We start from the raw sequence: 18,950 nt of genomic DNA on the forward strand, positions 1-18,950 counted from the left end.
AATTTGCTTCATGTAGAAGCCCAGCCTTCCCTCTTTATCCCTTCCCTCCCCTTGCTCATATTTTACGTCGATGCCACAGTGTAATGATGCCCTGCGTGGTGGGGGAGGAGATAGGCACCTTTGGCTGACAGCCCTTCCTGATAACCAAATTCCAGCCCATCCATCACCAGCTACTCTCCTCAACTTGAGGAAAAGTGATCGTGAAAGGTGGGCCGTTTATCACCCGGGTCTGTTTATTTCCTGTGGGTGGGGGAACAGAAACAGGAGGGACAAAGAGCTGTGTCCCAGCCCAGTGTGGCCTCAGCTGGGACTGCCTGCTCATGCTGGATGCAGACTCACACCCTGCTAACAGGAGGCGCTGACTAGGTAGGAGTCCCAGACTGAGACCCAGTGGGAATGGAACCTTTCCTGAGGCTCAGCTTCAGGACCTGGGAAGAAGCCTAGGAAGTGTGGCAGTTCTAAGATGTAGGGCAGCCAGCAACAACATTCTGTGGGAATGTTCATATTGGAATGAGCAAGTGGAGAGACCTTGCATGGAATCATACCCCACCCACCCCTCATATGTGTCCCCTTGTGGAGTTTCCATTTGGCTGTTTAGCTGGATCTATTGGCCAACTCCTTCCCCAGGCTAGGCATTCCCTGCCTCAGTGGTCCGGACCTTAAAGAAAACAGCCTTTCTCCCTGTTCTTCTCCTTTGCTCCTCAACACTCCCCTTTTTCTGCATATCAAACTGGACAAAGTAGATTACCCTGGCAGGTGAGCAGTATGTGCATGTCCTAGAGCTTTTGGACACCAAAACTGACAGCCTATGTCACTCCAAGGTTTGGGTCCCACGGCCTTTTCAGAGAGGCAGAAAGGGGTCAAATATGGCTCCAGATTTGGCTGACCTCCTCTTTACAGGCTTGAATCTGCTAAAAGTTAGAGCGGCATGCATCTCCCTGATTTGGGGTTGCCTCTGAGACTGGCATAGAGGAAACACAGAAGGAATAGTGCCCATGACCTTTTCTAGTACTGGTGCCTGCTCTCCTGTGGTCCTAGCTGTTGGTGTCTGCCAGTCTGTCTGTCAGACCTCCATGGATGCTGCTGGCCTCCTTGACTCAAGACTAGCAGTTCTAGCAGAGCCCCCCAGCTCTGCTTGACCTAATCTTCAAAGCTGAGCTCCTGCTCACAATGGCTTCATCCTGCGCATACCCATTAGCGCGGGTGGCGTTCCCTTAATGAGCTAGTCCCCTGCCTTGGCTGGCGCCCAGCTAGTCACACCTGTTTGCCATCAGGGCTGTCTGGACCGAGCCCGAGTGCTGGGCTGCAGGTGGTGGGGCTGGATGAGGGGTGGGTAGGGAAGGCCGGGCTCCTTTTGCTTTGTGCTGTACACTTGTTGGGGGGCAGTTTTTCACTCCCCTGTCCTCCCACTGTTCTCTTTTTTCTGAGCAGGGAGGGCTCTCTGCTTTGTTACTTGAAAGGATAATAAGAGAACTTGAGGAATATCCCGTCTTTCCCAACTTTTCTCCTGGATGGAGTAGCAAGGAGCCAATCAGGTGTCTGAGGGCAGGGTAGGGTTTGATGTTCTGTTTTGATGACTCTAGGGGTCTAGTGTGATAAGAGCAGGGCCATATGTTAAATACCAAAGGCGGAGGTCTGGCCCTAAACCCCACAGTATTTGGAAAGCGATCATATCCCTCAGTTTAGAGTCCACAGGCAGGATTGGGGGCCCTTCCTTAAAGGGAGCCCCTTGCATTCATGAAACTGAAGGAAGTTTTGATTTGGTTGAAAAAAATCCCATTCTTTTTTATGGCCTGGACATAATTGGCTCTTTTCTATTGGCTATCAGTGATGTCATTCCGACCCTCATAAAGAAGGGGAAATCACACCTGTGGACTCGGTGCATAAAATTTCATTGGGCAACAGTAATAAGTATGGCCAGATGATGTTTGGGCAGTTGAGGAGCTTTGTGCCCAGTGATTCCAGCTGCATGGGGACCTGGGCACCATAAACCTGCCTGCACGTTCATGCCCGCAGGCTAGTCCAGGGCCCACTGCCAGTGGCTCTTTTCTTGGGATCAGTATCTGGTAGGAACTCACAGCATTCAGACCCCTTGGCCAGGGGGATTTTTACTCTTTTACTTTCCAAATTGGTGGACCCATGTACCCACTGGCCCTAGCTGTAGGATCTGAAGAACCTTGGACCCAAGTGTGACCCTGAGCAGTGACCACCATGCTTACCTGCTTCTCTAAGGCTCTAGGGACTGTGAAGAGCTCTGAGTGCGTCTACATACCTGATGCCTTGTGTAATCAGAAGACTTAGATTCCATTTCTAGTTCTTCCCTTGGCTTGTTTTATGGTCAAGCAATCCTTTTTCTTCTCTGGGTCTCAGTTTCCTCTTCTGTGTAGGGGATAGTGACTTCTCAAACCCATCTTCTTCACAGGTTCCTCTCTTGGTGCACTCTAAGCTGGGATAGGGTTCTGTCATAGAAATGTGTAGCTGTCTTCCCATGAGGCACCTGAGCATTCAGGTTGACATTTGGCTCTGTGTCTCTTGTGAAGATGATCATGGGCCCTGCTACATCTGTACTGCTTGTGTCTTGAAGTCATAGGGCTAGGACCAACTACAGGCTAGAGGACTCAACAACTGAATGCTTGTGAGTCTACAAACTGTGTATATAGCTGCAGGTGACTGGAGCCCTGAGTGAGTGATAGTCCCTTCTCCTCTGCCTCAGTCAGCCATGGGGCACAGACAGCACTGAGGATTGCTGCTGAGCCATACTTGAAGCTAAATATCCAACATGACAATCTGTCTGTCTAGTCTGTCCTCAGTGTCCCCAGGAGCAGGCAGAATTCTGCTGAGCTAGAGAGACCCTTATTACTTGGATAGGAATGTGTATAGCTGATAACTACTTTAGAAATCTTGCCAAAGTAGCAGCCTCCCCCTACCCCAGGGCTAGGTGTAGCCAATAAGATTCCTGGCCTGTGTCAACTAAAAGAATCAGGGCACCGGGGTTAGCTAAGGGAGAACACAGTTGGTGCCCCAGGACCTCTGCCCTTTGCTGGCTAGTCCGCCTGACTGTTCCTTTGCAGATTCTGCTGATTCCAGTGGCCCCCCTCACTTACAGTCCTTAATGTGATTTTTCAAAAGTAGCTGAGCTCAGCAAGCATTTTCACAAATAGTAAGAATAAGGAACATGAAAGAAAAATGGAAGGAAATAAGAAAATTACCCAAACATTACAGTTCTGCTTCTTAGGCAATCTCATTCTAGCTCCTAAGGCTACCTTTCCTCCTTCAAAACCTTGCCTGATTTTCTTGTATTCTTTGTTCTTGGCTCCCACACGGGCACTTCCTACCTAGATACCCCTTCATCATCTTGACCTCAGCAGAATTTCCCTTCTAGGAAATTGACTGGTTGTGGTTAATGTCACTGTGCCTCCTGGATGTTTGAGAAGAACCTTCCCTTCAGGTAAAATATCTCAGGTCTTAGAAAAGCAAATCCTTACTATACTGCTTGACACATGGGGATCAACTTCCTGTTAGTGTCTGTCAAATAACTGAAGAGGAATGGAGGGAAGACTAAACTGTCCTGAAACTTTCTGGGGTGGAATCAGTCATCTCAACTGGATTCTCATTGCCAACCCTCCTAAAAAAAAGGAGTTTGCTCTTGTAGTTTCCACTTTCTTATCTCTTACTCACTCTTAAACATGTTGCAGGCTACCTTCTGTTCCCACCACCCCACTGATGCCAAATTATTGGGGTTTGTCTCAGCTCTCATCTTACTTGACTACTCTATGGTATTTGACACTAATGACCTGCATTTTAAGCTAAAAAATCAGTTATATACAGGATGGGACAAAAGTAGTTTTACAGTTGTGAGTACACAAAACACAGTGTTTATTCTTGTATTATTAGTTATTAGTTACTGAATAATGAACAACTGTAAATGACTTTTGCCCGACCCTGTACAGAAGCCCAGAAAGGGGAAGCTCGCAGCTTGCTTTCACTGTAGTTTAGGTTGACCACAGGGGATGTGACATGGAGTCAAAAGAGCATGTGTGACTTTGGGTAACTTATACCCTGAAAAAGATCCAACAGTCCTTCCCTCTAGGAATGGGGATGGGTTGGGTGAGTTCTAACTCATGGTACATTATCTCCTGTGGATTTTTTTTTTTTTTTTAATTTAAAGTGAAAAAGAGTTTATTAGTGAAGCAGTGAGACAGAGAATGGGCTACTCCACAGACAGAGCAGTCTCCTGCGGAATTCTTTTTTTTTTTTTACCCTCACCTGAGGACATTTCTCCATTTTTTTGTTCAGATAGAGTGGGAGGGAGAGAGAGAGAGAGAGAGAGAGAGAAACATCGACGTGAAAGGGACACGTCGAGTGGTTGCCACCTGCACGACCCAACTAGGGCCGGGGACAAACTGCAACCGAGGTACGTGCCCTTAGCGGGAACCGAACCCGGGTCTCTCAGGACCGCAGGTTGACGCTCTAACCGCTGAGCCAAACGGGCCAGAGCTCCTGTGGAATTCTTAAAGGAGCTGAGGGTGTGTGACCTGGAGAAGGGAACTCTGGGGACAGCTTCCTGGACTTTCAGATCTTGGGAGGGTTCTACACAGCAGAGATGGAAGTCTCAACCTCTGTGGCTTCTAAAGACATACTCAGGGTGGAAGGTACAAGCAGACAGATTTTAGTTTACTATTAAGGAAGGATTCGCTAAGAATGGAAGGAGTCCAAAATTAGAGCTGAAGCAGTGAGTTTCTTGTTTATGGTAATGGTCTGGTAGGGTTGGCCTGGTTTCATTTTAGCTCAGTAAAACTAGGAGACATGGGCCCTCTGCTCCTCTCATTCCATATTCTTCTCAGGTAACTTAATCTATTCTCATGGCTTTAATTTTACTTAAATTACATTAATGATACAGCATTTTGTATGTCCAGTCCAGACCTCTCTTTAAAACTAGATATCCAGCTGCCTCTTAGGCATCACCCTACTGCCCAAAGTCTCCTAGGCACCTCACACTGAGTGCTTACCATGTGTCAGGCAGGCATCTACCTAAGGCTGCATTCCCAAACTCATGTCTCCTTCCAGGGGTATACTGGGGTGAGATAGTGGGAGCAGTCCACCCTGGTTTGGGCAGAAAGAGGGTACACAGACAATTTAAAAACAATAATAAAATTGGCTAAATGTTGGTCTGCTCTGGGTGTCCAGTATGCTCTCCCTACCCCTGTCTCATCTATCTTAGCGAGTAGCATGAAGCTAGCCAAGACATAAACCTTTGAATTGGGTTCTACTGCTTTCTCTCATTTGGCCCCACATCCCTTCAGTCATCCTTTACATCTCCAGTATCTATTGCTTGCTTGTTATTTCTATGACTACTGTCTAGTCTCCTGGCTACTATCTAGCTTGTTTTAGTGTATTGTTTTTGTTGTCTCGGAACAATCATTGTGTACCACAACTCTTCAAAGGTTCTTTATTGCCTGTGGCTAATCTCTTCTCTTAGCAAGAAAACTCTGTGACCTTCCCCATCTGCTATTTCTAGTATCTTCCTCCATCCTTCCATGTACCCCAGTGCTCCAAGTTAAGGCTGTTTTGTTTATTTCTCTTATTGTCCGTTCCACTGAACAAACTGTGAGCTCTATGGGCAGGAGTTACATTTTACTTTTTGAGTCCTAAGTTCCTGACTCTTACTAAACATCAGCATATGTTTGAGTGAATGGATTTGTGTGAGTAAAGTGGCATCATCAGCTAGAAGGGGAGACAGTTTATAAATTATAATTTAAAGAAAAACAAGAACTGACTCTTGGCTTAAATTTTGACCTCTTCTCTTCTTTTGCATGGTCTGTATCTGCAGAAAGCCTATTGCTAGAGACTTAAATGTGAATGGAAGTCCCTGCCCAGCTATTTCTAAATCATGTGCTCTTTCTCTCGTCATGAATTATATCTCTGCCTCTCTGCTGTAACAAAATGAGAAGCTAGTGCACTGGGGAGAACATAGGCTTTGGAGTGAGACAGACCTGGGTTCAGTTTTTGGTACTGCCATTTTTTTTTTAGTTGTGGGATCTTAGGTAACCCTCTGAGTCTCATTTTCTCATCTGTAAAATGTAGGCCACAGTACCTACCTCATAGCACCATTCCGAAGAATAATGTGAAATTTTTTGTAAGATGCTTCGCATATTGTAGGCCATCAAAAAATAGTAGCTGCTGATGTTATTTTGAATAGTCTTCAGGTATTCGCATTTGGATCTGAGATCCGGATCTGGAGCCCGGTGGCCAGGGTGCTGGAGGTGGGTTGCCTCTTTTTGCATGGTTGGACCCATGGCTAATGGGTTAGCCTTTTGAGGTCTATTTGTCTATAGACTCTGTGTTGAATTTCCTAGCTTAAAACTCTATACCTGGAACATGGGTGTGCACAACTTCTTATTTTCTCTTCCTTTCTTGTAGGCTTCCGGGCCAGTGCCAGTACTTGGGCTTGCCAGTGGCAGATTACTTCAAGCAGTGGATTAATCTGAAAAAGGTACTGTGTCTGAGCTCCACTTGGGTACTTCCATCTGGTTCTCCTGTGCCTCAGATCTCCCATCTCTTGCTTTCTTTTCTCATTTCTATTCTTTTTTGTTGTTGTTGTTCTTGTCTCTCCTTTTTGTTTTCTCTTTTCTCAACATCCCTCTTTCCTCTTCCCTAGCTAATGTGCACTGGGACATTGTGGTTATTTCTGGGAGTGGAGAGCTTCTTGGGGGAACCAGGCTGCTGAGTGGAGTGTGACACTTTCCTGTTTGGTATCACCCTGATGTGCAGAGAAGTTCTAATTAAGGATATTTTCCAAGTTCTTGCTCAGAGCTGAATTTCTGGGCTGAGCTATATTACCTGTAGGAGAGATGTGGTGCTAGCTGAGTCCCTGGGAAAGTCCCCTTTGATGTGATCATGAGTGTGGCCTCTGACCCTCCTGACTGGCCTGGTCTCTTCCTCTGGTTGGGAGGCAGAGGTGGTTCAGGCTGGCTTTGGCCCTGCCTAGCCACAGCAGAGCCTTGCTCACATGAAAAGGGCCACGGAAACTACAGCCCAGTTCCCTTTGAGCATGAAGGAGGATTCTAGCACTGATGTAGCGGCAAGCACCTGGGGAGGGCTGAGGCGGTGGGCTGGGAGGGACCCCATGTAACTGGGAAAGTGGGCTGTGGCAGAGAATGAATCACTCAGAAAACTGTCCTATCCTAGTGTGTGCTATAATTCCTAGGTAAGCAGAAGAAAGTAGGTGTAGAAATAGACTCCCCAGATCCTTGCTCAAGTGGGATCCTGGCTCTAGGAGGCCCAGTCCACTAGGGAGGCTCATCCCCATAAATCCTTCTAATGTCAAAGCAATAGCCCAGGGGCAGTCTTAGGAACCCCATGCCACCAAGAAGTTCAGAGAAGGGAGAACACATAAGGGGTTGGAGTAGTGGCTCCCAGGGGGCTCCGAGAAGAGAGGTTATTAGAGGGTCAGGCTGGGATTGTAAGGATTTGGGTCTTGAACTGGGCATACTCAAGGGAAGTGAGATATGGATTTGAGGAACAGAAGCTTTCCAGGCAAGGGGAGCGATGTGCTTTTGGTGTGTGTGGGGCTGGAGCTAAGTGAGCGTGTGAAGGAAGAGTGAGAGAGAATGACCTTGGACTTTGTTCCATAGGTCTCAGGGCAGCCGTTATTTGTGGCAACATTTGTGAATTCCTTTGCTTTTCCACAGTATGAAGGTCCTCTACACTCTGGTTTGTTTGTACTTTTTAAAAAATATGTTTTTATTGATTTTTGTTAGAGAGGAAGGGAGAGAGAAATAGAAACATTGATGTGAGAGAGAAATATCAATCAGCTGCCTCCTGCACGCCCCCTACTGGGGATCATGCCTGAAACCCTGGCTTGTGCCTTGGATGGGAATCGAACTGGGACCTCTCAGTCCATGGGACAACGCTCAATCCATTGAGCCATACAGGCTGGGCAGGCTTGTTTGTACTTTGACCCCTTATCCACCTCTCTTGCCTATCCCCCGTACTCCTGAACAACAGCTACTTACCACCACCTGTCACCTTTGGCTGAGGAGGCCAGGCTCCGTGCTAACTTTGGCATTTGGCCTGCAACCTTCTCTCTCTCTGAGGTGCCCCCCAGTCATCTTCATCAGGCATAGTCCCTCTCCTTGAAGATTCAGCCCAGGTATCACCTCTGCTGAGCAGTCAGTCTCTTCCCTTGAGGCTCCTTGAAACTTTGGGTCTTTGAGTGTTGAAACAGAGTCTGTGTGTGTTTCCTTGCAGACCTGTCTGTCTGGAGCACAGAGACTGAATCTGGTTCTTTTCTGTGTCCCCAGTGGCCAGATCAGAATATGTGCTCTGTGAATGATTGCTGGCTGGCTGACTGGTTGTTGAGAGCTGGCTCTATAGAGGCCTGTGACAGGGACTTGACAGGGTTGCATGTGCGGGTGTGGTTAGGCCAGAGCTCCCAGAAGACAGCGTGCCAGCTGTCAGAGTGCATCTGAGGCTGCTTGCTGGCCTTGGCAAATGCAATGTGAAGGCCCGGCCAGGCAAGGCAGGCGCTGACCATGAACAATTGCTCTGTGAAGTTCACTAGACTTTTTGGTATATGGATAGCTCCCTGCCTTTAGGTTCCTTGGCAGAAAGGCAGGAAAACAGCTGACCTGTGTGGTAATCTTGCCACTTAGGGCTAACTTGGTGCTGCTGGAGGTGGAGGTGGGCTGTCCTGAGCCTGTTCAGCTTGGTTCTCAGCCATAGAGTGGGAATGGGCACAAGGAGAAACTGAAGACTCTGTTCCCAGTTGACCTTGTGATTGCCTCTTAGGAGGTCAACTTAGGAGGTTGAAGAAAAATAAGAGGTCTAACCCCTTCCTTTCTGCCCTTCAGCTCCATCATGTTGCAGCTTTGCTTGAAAGCCCAACAGGAGAGATGTCTTAATTCCAGACTTTGGTTCAGTCCTTGCTAGCAGCCATTCAAATTAGGGAGGCTGCAGGCCCTGGAGGTCAGGGACATGGTGATCTTTCTGACCTTTATACTATATTACTTAGTGTAGGCTGTACAAAGATACCTGCTCCCTTGAAAAGAGTAACAATAAGCAAAGCCACAGGGGTCATTGCCAAGCTTGTGGGGGTATTATGCAAAAGCCTTACTCCACGCCTTCTTTTTTCATATGTGACCCACACTCTGGTTGCCTACGGGGTCCTGTCCTGTCCTTCATCTTACTTTGTCCCTCCTTCCTTTCCTTCTCCTCTCCTCCTCAACTCCTCTACAGAGCTTTGCTCCATTAAAAAAGTGGGGAGGGTTCTGGTCTGTTTGGCCTCCTAGACCTGCCTAGTAAATGAGCAACTGGGACTGAATTCACCATCCCCATTTCCTAAGGCCTCTAATCTGAGAAGAGGCAAAATGTTGTCTTTCAGCTGCCCTCTCCTGTCCAGAAATGGTGTGGATTACATCAGGGAAGAGCAGCTTTTCAGTGACCAGGTTTCCATATCGCCTGCCTCCACCTACTTCCCCTGTAGCAGAGTGGAGCAAGCCAATGTTTGCTGACATTTGGAGTGTCATTGAATGATCTTATATTCTTATTGAACTGTCAGCTTAGAGAGGACTTGAGGCCCTGCTCTTAGCTCCCTCCAGGAGGTTAGAGCTGACACTGAGGGGCCAGAAGAAAACACACACACACACAAATGTGCACATGTGTGGTCATGCAGATGCATACATCCAAGTGGGCATACCCAAAAATATTTATAGGTACCCATACATAAGTACACACATATTCACCTCCTGCAGGAATATATGGAAATACACAGACATAAATGTGTTTGTACAAACATATTCATAGGGTGTAAAGACACAAGCATATAAATAAACATACACATCTTCATCAGTAAACATATTCTTGAGTGCTTCTGTGTTCCAAATACTGTGCTAGGCCCTGGAGATATAACAGAAAAGATGGATAGTAAGTAATTTTCATTGTGTTGTAACACTAAAAAGTTCAGAGTCATGGGATTGTTTCATAAAGCGAACCTGACCTATGGGATCAGAGAATGGTTCCCTGAGGAAGGGTGGCTAAGCTGAGATATGCAGGGTATCTCAGGAATTGGCTACGTATGTGGCAAGACTCTGAGGTGAGGAGAAGCCTGGCAGCCTCATGGAACTAGAGTGTAAGTGCTGTGAGAGCAGAGAACTTTGTCTCTTTGTTCACTGTTCTAGTTCTATCCTCACCACTAATCATTATTTGTTGAATGAATGACTGCCCGAAGCATAGTGAATGGGGGGAAGAGGAGCGCATGAGGTGAAACTGGAGGGGGAGCTTGTAGGCCACACTTTAGCTTTGATCTTTGTCCTTAGGGTAAGGGGAAGCTATTGAAGGGCACTAAACATCAGAGAAGCTTCAAAGGAGAGAGGAAGGGCAAGAGCTGCCATGGGGCAAGTGGGGTTGAGGCAGGTTTTTGGCTTAAGATGGAAGACATATGTACTTGTTTGTAGGCACTATTAGAGAAAGAATGGTTGAAAATATAGGAGTGAGAGAGGTCTCTGAAAGGGAGAAAGGAGATGGGATAGAAAGCCCAGGTTCTTGAAATTGGCTTTCTTCCACTGTGACAGTAGAAGGAGAAGATAAGTGCACATAGATGCAGGTATAGGCTTGTGGGTTTGATGATGGCAAGTTGAAGTAGTTCCCATCTGATGGCTTTTCTTTTTCTCTATGAAGTAGGAGATGAGTCATTTGGTGGTAACTAATAAGGGAGAAATGGGAAGGTTTGCAGAATGTGGAAAAGGATTGCTATAATTTTAGTAAATAGAAATGTTAGCTGACTTGAGAAGAATAGTAGGATTTTAGGCAGTGCTGAAGGTTCAGTTGAGGCTGACGACATTAATTTGTAGTGGAACTACTCTGTTCAGTTGCATGCCTTTTATTTAGCAGAGCTCAGCTGCTTGGCTGTGGGCATACAGAAGACAGACATTTAGATTCATCCAGGGTAGATATTTTCCCGTGAAGTGTGATGAAAGGAACAAAGGAATTGAAGATATTGTTAAGACAGTTGTTGCCTAGATGGACTCTGGGATCTAAGCTGGTTATTGAAGGAAGAGAAGACAGCAAGGGGCCTGATAGAAAAAGTAGATAGGTCCTAGTAAGATGAGGAGCAGTTATATCCAGTGTAGTTGAACATGCCAGATGAAGGATAATAGATTATGGTTAGACAGTAGGATGTCCGAACTAGTGATTTCAGAGATGGGGCAGTTATAGGTGTTGGCAAGTTCCAAGGTATTCCCATGGAAATGGATAGCTAAGGTTGGATAGAGAAGACTATTACTGTAAATAAGAGGTTAAGAAATGAATAGGTCAGATGAGTCCTTCATAAGGATGTGAATTATTGGACATATACATGCACACATTATACACACACACAGACATATGCATACACTCACTGTATATGCACAGATACATAGGTATAAATGTATATACAAATGCATGCCTGCACATATATATACACAACTCATGTCCATTCAGACTAAGCCACGCAAGTTTGTACACATACATTCACAAATGGTCTGGAATTCCCTCCGATGCCTGAACTGTTCAGATAGGCTTTTGGAGAAGGAGGCATGCAGCCTTAGGAGGATTCTGAGTCAGTCCAGGCAGACGGAGCTCAGCCAGTCATGCTTAGAAGTTGTAGGGATGGGGGTCACCTAGAATTTCACAGACCCTGCTGTACCAGGGCATGATGATTGCTGCTCCACTTTTCTTCTGGCTTCTGTGCTGTATGCCCTGCAGAAATTTCTGTGTGCTCTGGAGGGTGGAGCTGGGACCAGCTGGGACAGAGTAAGGAGGAAGAGACCTTCTTGGGTCCCTCCAAGAAGTATTTCTGCTTCCTCCCCCTCCCCTGGGAGTGGCAGCAGGAAAAACTGCTGAAGGGAGGGTTGGTGTCTGCGATTGAGTACGACTTTTCCTGACCTTGGAGCATTCAGAGTCCCAATCAGTGCAGTAATAAATTAAGGGCTTATGGAAGAATAAATTCTCAGCCTTAATGAAGTTCTTTGCTGGGGGCCATAGGCAGGTCAGCAGGTCGGGATGATGCAGATTGGAGGCTCCAGCAAGTGTGCTAAGCTAGCTGGGAAGCCATCAGAAGTGGAAGGATCTGAAACTCTGTCAGTTGGGTCACTTTTTGGTGGTGTGGGGATCAAACTGCATGAGTGATAGGCAGCCTGACAGAAGCTGGGACTCTACAGAATGGGAGCTGCATGGTGCCTGCTGCAGAGCCCCTCTGCTGGGGCCATTCAGAAGCTAATTTGGAAAAAACAAGAACGAAACAAAAATGAAAATCAAGAGAGGTGTGAAGATCTAGGGGCTCTGCAAAGTGTTTGGTTATATTTTGGAGGGGGGAGGACCACTCAGTGGTAGGAACCAGACTGGGACTCTGGTCCAGGTCTTTGGCATCTGAAGTACAGAGCGTTGTCTGTGGGGTAGTAGGCAATTATAGGCTGCTCTCCTGATAGGAGCCAGTTCTGAGGCCAGGAAGATAGGGCTTCTAGCTGTCTTTAGGAAGAAATACATGCACAGGGGGCAAGATACAGGCACCAGGTATAAATGAGGGAGAGGTGGGGGCACAGGCATGTGACAAGGAGAGGGCAAGTGGGAGAGCAGCTGGAGCTTGCTGCTGGGTTTAATGCTGAAACACTGGGAGGGGCTGGTCTTGGGGGCTGGAGGCTACTGAAGTGTAGAGCTGAAACTAGAACCCAGGCCTCTAGACTCCACACCGTGAGCTCTTTCTCTTTTCCTCCCACCCTCAGCAACATCTGCCCTTGGGGATGAGCTCTTGGGATATAGTCCCAAGAGGTAGCAGAGGGAACAGTGCTGCATTTGAAGTCAGGGGCAGTTGGGGCTAGAGAGAATGTCTCCTTTCTTCTCATCTTCCTGTCCCCATGGTGTAGTGCCCTGCCTGGGCTTTTCCTTTAAATATGTCTTACAGCTGTCTGAACTCTGAAATTTCTTTCACTCCTTCCCTCGCCTTGTTAACATGTGTTGCCTTTGGGGTAATCAGGGAAAAAATATTATGTCCTTTTACAATTACCGGGTTTTGGAATATTAAAATGTCTCGCTGCATCGGCACTGTTATTTTGATTGGTATTCTAACCTTTGACTAGCCCATAAAGCGCGCCGCTCCTGAAGCCAATATTGCAGGACTGAAATTTAATTCCGAAATGATTCCAGATAATAGGGAGACAGATAATATATGCATGAAGGATATTATGTTTGGACTAACTGCAGCAGGGCCAGGGCTGGGGAGCTGAATAATAGCCCAGAGTGAGTTATAATCTGTGGGACAGAAATGCCTTACTGTCAGGGCCAGGAGAGGAACTCTTAAATCAAAGGCCTGGGAAAGGGTGCCATTGCAGTGTGCTGATTTTGACAGGAAGAACATCAGAGCCAAGAGGATAGGTATAGAAGGCGACGGCCCCCCGTCCTTTCTCTTGAGCAAGATACCCAAGGCCCTGGTTGAACTAGCTCATCGTAGCATCCCTATCTTCACATCTCCTGTCTCTCTAACATTCCAGCCATATCAAACTTCTTGCTGCTCTTCAAATATACATAATTGTTTCACTTCCCTTTGCTTATTCTGTTCCCTTTGCTTACATTGCCTTTCCCCTTTTAACGTGTTGGAAAAACTGCTGTTCATCCTTCAAAACCCTCTTCTGTGAAGCCTTCACTGATGTTCCCTCACCTCTGGTAGACATAGTTAATCAGCTCCTTCCTTGTATGACTTTATTACTTTGTATTGAGTGTCTCACATGCTCTTGTGAATATCTGCTTACATGTTTATGTTTCCTACGAGACTGAGCCGCTTGAGGTCTACACACTACCCATCTCTGTATTCCATTGCTCAGCACTGGGCCTGGCGCACACTAGGGATCAACAACCATTAGTTGGACCCATACTGAGTGTAGGACTTGACTGCAAGCTCCAGAGTCCAGATGTCTAGTCCCCTGCCTGATTTCCTAGACAAATAGACTTATAGAAGTTAAGAACTTGCCTAAGGGCACATAACCAGGAAGAGGTAAAACCAGGATTTGAGCCCAGGTAGGTGTGTGTTCTTTTCCCAAAACCATGTATCTTTGGCAGGTGAGCAGGCATGGAGTTGGAGGCCAGGACAGGAAAGACAGAAACTCACTTCCGACTCCCTCCTTCCATAGATCGGGACTTGAGTCCTCTTTGCTGGAGGCTGCATTGGTTCTTAGCATTCATGGGATTCAAGTCCTGGAAGGGATTGTGCCTCCTGTTGCTACTAATGACCTTCAGACAGTTATTTCACACAAAAGACACTTCTCTATTATGACTTTGTAACTAAAGATCAAGAAAGTACCTTGAGAAAGGTACTTAAATGTGGTTTTGGAGAACTCTTAGGGAGGTAGGCAGGCAAAGTACATGGAACTCTTAGTAATGTCTGAAAACTTGACAGACATTCCCTTCCCCCTTGAGCACTTGGTGGAACTTATATTTTAGATGTATGATGATAAAGAAAGTACATAATGAAAAAAAGCTACAGTAAATTTGGTTGGCTTTTTAAATGGATTTATATTTTATTAATTGCAGTACTATCTATCTGTTCATAAGCCTGGACATATAATAAAGCTCTGTGTGAGAATCACTCTCACTTGGTCTTCAGGTGATGCTTGGTATGAACACTGGACTCTGGGGATATGGCTCACAGGCTGGAAAGCACTGGTATAAGAGAAAGAGCTTTGGAGCCAGATGAGCCTGGTTCAAACTTCTGATATTGCTGTCAACTAGCTGTGTGATATGGAGCAAGTTCCCTAACCTCTCTGAACCTATAAAAAACGAGTAGCCTGGCTGGTGTGGCTCAGTTTGTTGAGCATTGTCCCATGCACAAGAGGTCACCGGTTCAATTCTCAGTCAGGGCACATGCCCTGATCTGGTTGCGAGCATGATCCCCAGTAGGAGGTGTGCACGGGACAGCCAATTTATGTTTCTATCTCCCTCTCCCTAAAAATTAATAAAAGCATATTAAAAAAAAAAAAAGATCACTGCCCAGCTGGTGTGGCTCAGTGGATTGAGTGTCATCCCGTGGACTGAGCGGTCCTGGTTCTATTCCTAGTCAGGGTACATGTCTGAGTTGCTGGCTTGAATTTCAGTGGATGGCGTGCAGGAGGCAGCCGATCAATGTTTCTCTTGCACATCGATGTTTCTCTTGCACATCGATGTTTCTCTTGCACATCGATGTTTCTATCTCTCTCTCCCTTCCTCTCTGTCCAAAAAGTCAATGAAAACATATTTTTTTTTAAAAGATGATTAATATCTCACACACAGAACTTAGTCTGTAGAGTCCAGTAGGCTTTGTTTAGAATTTTAACTCTGGACTTACTAAGTGTGGAGTTTTAGGAAAGTCACTTCACTTCTTTCAGCCTGTTATTTTCCTCTGTAAAACAGGAAAAACAATACCCACTCCTAGACTTATCCTGGGCCTGAAGGGATAGCACTGTGCCTCTGCTCCTCCCTTGTCCTCGCACTGTCATCTCATCTTGGCTACAGGGGTGAAGGAGACAGGAGCTCAAGGTAGACATACATGCCTTTGTGGGCAGGAGCTTGGAAAAAGAGGCTCCCCAGCGGAATAGAAGGGAACACCAGGGAGGAGGAGCCTAATCCCATCCCAGGACTAACCAACCCTCAGCTCACTGAGGAACAGTGTCGATCACCTCATTGTCTTTCATGGCAGCTGCCATCAGCATGCGTGTCTGTCCAATGGAGTACAGTCACATTTACTTTCGGACAATTGCTGGCTCTGTCACCTACCTGTGTTATGACGTTGGGCAAGTTACTTTTCTTCTCAGAACCTTGGTTTCCTCATGTGTAGAGATATTAACAAACAGGTGCTGCTCTAAATGCTTTATATACATTAACTTCAATCCTCAAACAACTCTTTAAGTGCAATTACTAGCCATCTTACATATGAGGAAAGTGAGGTACAAGATGTTACATACCTTTCACAAGGTTCAGCAGTCAGTGTGGAGTAGGCACACTCGCCTAGGCAGTAGATGGCAGAGATCATGCTCTGAACTTGTGTGCTCTGTGGCCTCCAGTGCAAAGGAGAAGGAGAGAGCGTCAACAGAGGTTTCATTAAGGAAACACTTGATTTGAGCCTTGAGAGGAAGTTTTCAGGAGACAGGGTGGAAAAGGCATTTCAGGCAGGGGGCACAAGAACAAAGGCCTGGAGGGGGAAACAACTTGCTGGATTGGGGAACTACAAACAGTGCTTTTCGGGTTTTTTAGGCTACTGATGTAGGCCAGCTGTGTGTATGCCTCTTACCAGAAGAAAAGCAGAGTAAGCAAGCACACTAAGGGACCATTGCCCAACATCTAGAGAGGAGCCAGCCTAAACTGCCTTCTAAGAATGAGGCAGTAGCTCCAGAAAACTGCCACGTTTATGTCCACGTGAGGAAAGACTCAATGGGCCTGGGATGGCAGGGAGGGAAAGAGACCACTATCTCTTACAGCATTATTGGCTGTGGGCAGTCTGAGACTGCTATGCCTCAGTATCCGTACAGCAAGATGTGGCAGATTACAGTGTGAGGAATCAGGTAATGTTTGTAAAGCTCTTCAAGTGCTGATGCTTGGTGTGTGGGTGGGCAGCCTGGCACAGCCTCAGCCAAGGAGCTGAGCTGCCTTGTTCTGCATTCTAGGTAAATGTCGCCAAAAGGGGGAGGGGGAAGGGGAGGGAATCAGTTCAAGGCAGCTGGGATTCTTTTATTGTTGTTGTTAATCCTCACCCGAGGATATTTTTCCATTGACTTTCTAGATACTGTGAAAGGGAGGAAGGGAGGGAGAGAGAGAAAGAGGGAGGAAGGGAGGGAGGAAGGAAGAGAAAAATAGATATGAGAGAGTCACATCCATTGTCCACCTCCTGCACGACCCTGACTGGGACTGAGATTGAACCTGCAACCCAGGTATAGTGCCCTTGACCAGGAATTGAACACCATAGCCATTTGTTCCGAAGGCCGATATACTCTGACTGCTGATTCAAACTGACCAGGGCAGCTGGGATTCTTTCTACCTTCACGAGGTTCCCTGCAGCTGCTACAAGTCAACCTCTACCCCGGAGGTGCTTGCAGTGCCCTCGGTGGCAGGTCTTAACAAGGCCTTCCTCATGGTCTGCCTGCTCAGAGTCTGTGCCATCAGGTGATGCAGCCTCTTCATCCTGGTTCCACTGTGAGCCCCCTCTGTCTCTTGTGTCCTTGAGGAAGTGAATTTTGAGCTCACTCAGGAGCAGGGGAGAGAGTGGAGCTCTCCTCAATTTGTTTAAGGCCTGGATTTAAAAGCCAGGCATCCTGTCCATAAAACCCATACTCTAACCTTGGGCCAGGTGTTAGGGCCTACCGTAGTCCAGGGTCCGTGCCTCTTAGTTATTGTGTGTGGCCTGCCTGTCCTTGTGCAGGACCACAAGCCGCTTAAGGAAAGGGACTAGATCTGCTTCCTCTCTGAATCCACAGAGCTAGGCAAGCAGAGGCTAGTAGAGGCATAGAAGCTGTGGAAGAGCTGAGGGCACTTTGGGAGAGAGGCGAGGCGGGGTGAGGCAACAGGGGGACGTGGACTCATCAGTGTCCAGTATTAAGTCTGAAAAAGCTAAAAGAACCCTTAAAAAATCTTCTCCCGCCCTGGCCGGTTTGGCTCAGCGGTTAGAGCGTCGGCCTGCGGTCTGGAGAGACCTGGGTTCGGTTCCCACTAAGGGCACGTACCTCGGTTGCAGTTTGTCCCCGGCCCTGGTTGGTCGTGCGGGTGGCAGCCACTCGATGTGTCCCTTCACGTCGATGTTTCTCTCTTTCTCTCCCTCTCTCTCCCTCCCACTCTATCTGTACAAAAATTGGAAAAATGTTTTCGGGTGAGGGGAAAAAAAAAAAAAAATCTCCCAGGTTTTTTGTTTGTTTGTTTTGTTGTTGTTGTTGTTCTTTTTGTTGTTGCTACTGCTATTCTGGACCCTAGCAGCAGAGGGTAGTTACATAAAAGAAGAGAAAAGGACCAAGAGACTTCCTTGAAGGCAGGAGGCATAACCCTGCCTCCCATCTCCCACATTGCCCTGCAGACCACTCTGGAAAGGCAGGTTTGACGGAGTCTATGGGTAATAATAATAGAGCATCAACATACTGAGCCCCAGTTGGTGTCGACCTCTGTGCTAGGTATTTTTACACACATTGTTGCATTTAATCCTCACACCTACTCAGCAAGGAAGGGGCTGTTGTCCCTAGTTTATGGGTGCTGAAATAGAGACCTGGAGAGATTAAGAAGCTTGCTCAAGGCCACATGACCAGGATATAAATCCAGTTTCTCTCCAGGGCTTTCTTCTTGTCACTTGCTCCACTGCAGATACCACCTGAAGGCAGTTCCTCTGGTCTGGCCTGGTTTAAGCTGGAGGCCTGGGCAACACATACCAGCCATTAGTAGTAGTTTTATGATCAATGAAAGCTGGTGATTAGGGAGGGATAGGAATTGGCCTCCCAGGTCTCATGGGAGTGACATCTGTTGTATGGAGACTTGTGTGTCTAAGAGGTTATGCCCCTGTGTACATGCATGCCTATACATATTTAAAGAAGTGTATCTTTGTGTGGGGATGTTTGTGCATACTTAGGTGTGTGCACATGCCCACCCATGGGAATATGGGTGAAGATGTAGGTATGGGATCTGTGGTTTAACTCAGGTACCTGGAAGTGGTCATATGAGGCCCTTGTCTCTAAAAAAACCACATGGTACAATACAAAGAATCCTGGACTGAACTTGAAGCTAGAAGATCAAGACATGGGCTATGGTGTTGGGTCACTTGCCCTTTCTGAGGTCTCAGTTTCCTCATCTAACAAATGAAGTGATTTCTTCTACCTTTGCCGTTCTTGGATCATTCATAGTACCTTAGGTTTCCTCTTTTTGCTCTCAGCAAAAAATGAGACAGATGCAAGGAAGGTGACCTACTTTTACCCTGA

At 46.8% G+C, this 18,950-nt stretch overlaps 1 protein-coding gene across 11 annotated transcripts in view; it reads left to right on the forward strand.

The window, feature by feature from the left end:
• Positions 1-18,950, forward strand: part of ERI3 (ERI1 exoribonuclease family member 3) — a 123,204-nt gene that overhangs the window by 58,752 nt on the left and 45,502 nt on the right. For 8 of the 11 annotated variants that reach the window (XM_036255670.1, XM_036255672.1, XM_036255665.1 and 5 more), the window contains one exon: positions 6,421-6,493. In XM_036255670.1, the coding sequence (XP_036111563.1) occupies positions 6,421-6,493 (73 nt within the window). Of the gene's footprint in view, positions 1-6,199; positions 6,251-6,420; positions 6,494-18,950 lie in introns of those variants that run through there. The other 3 variants (XR_004958879.1, XR_004958881.1, XR_004958880.1) reach the window with 3 other exon arrangements.

This window comes from Molossus molossus, unplaced genomic scaffold (genome assembly GCF_014108415.1).
Source record: "Molossus molossus isolate mMolMol1 unplaced genomic scaffold, mMolMol1.p scaffold_m16_p_12, whole genome shotgun sequence".
NCBI lineage: Eukaryota > Metazoa > Chordata > Mammalia > Chiroptera > Molossidae > Molossus > Molossus molossus.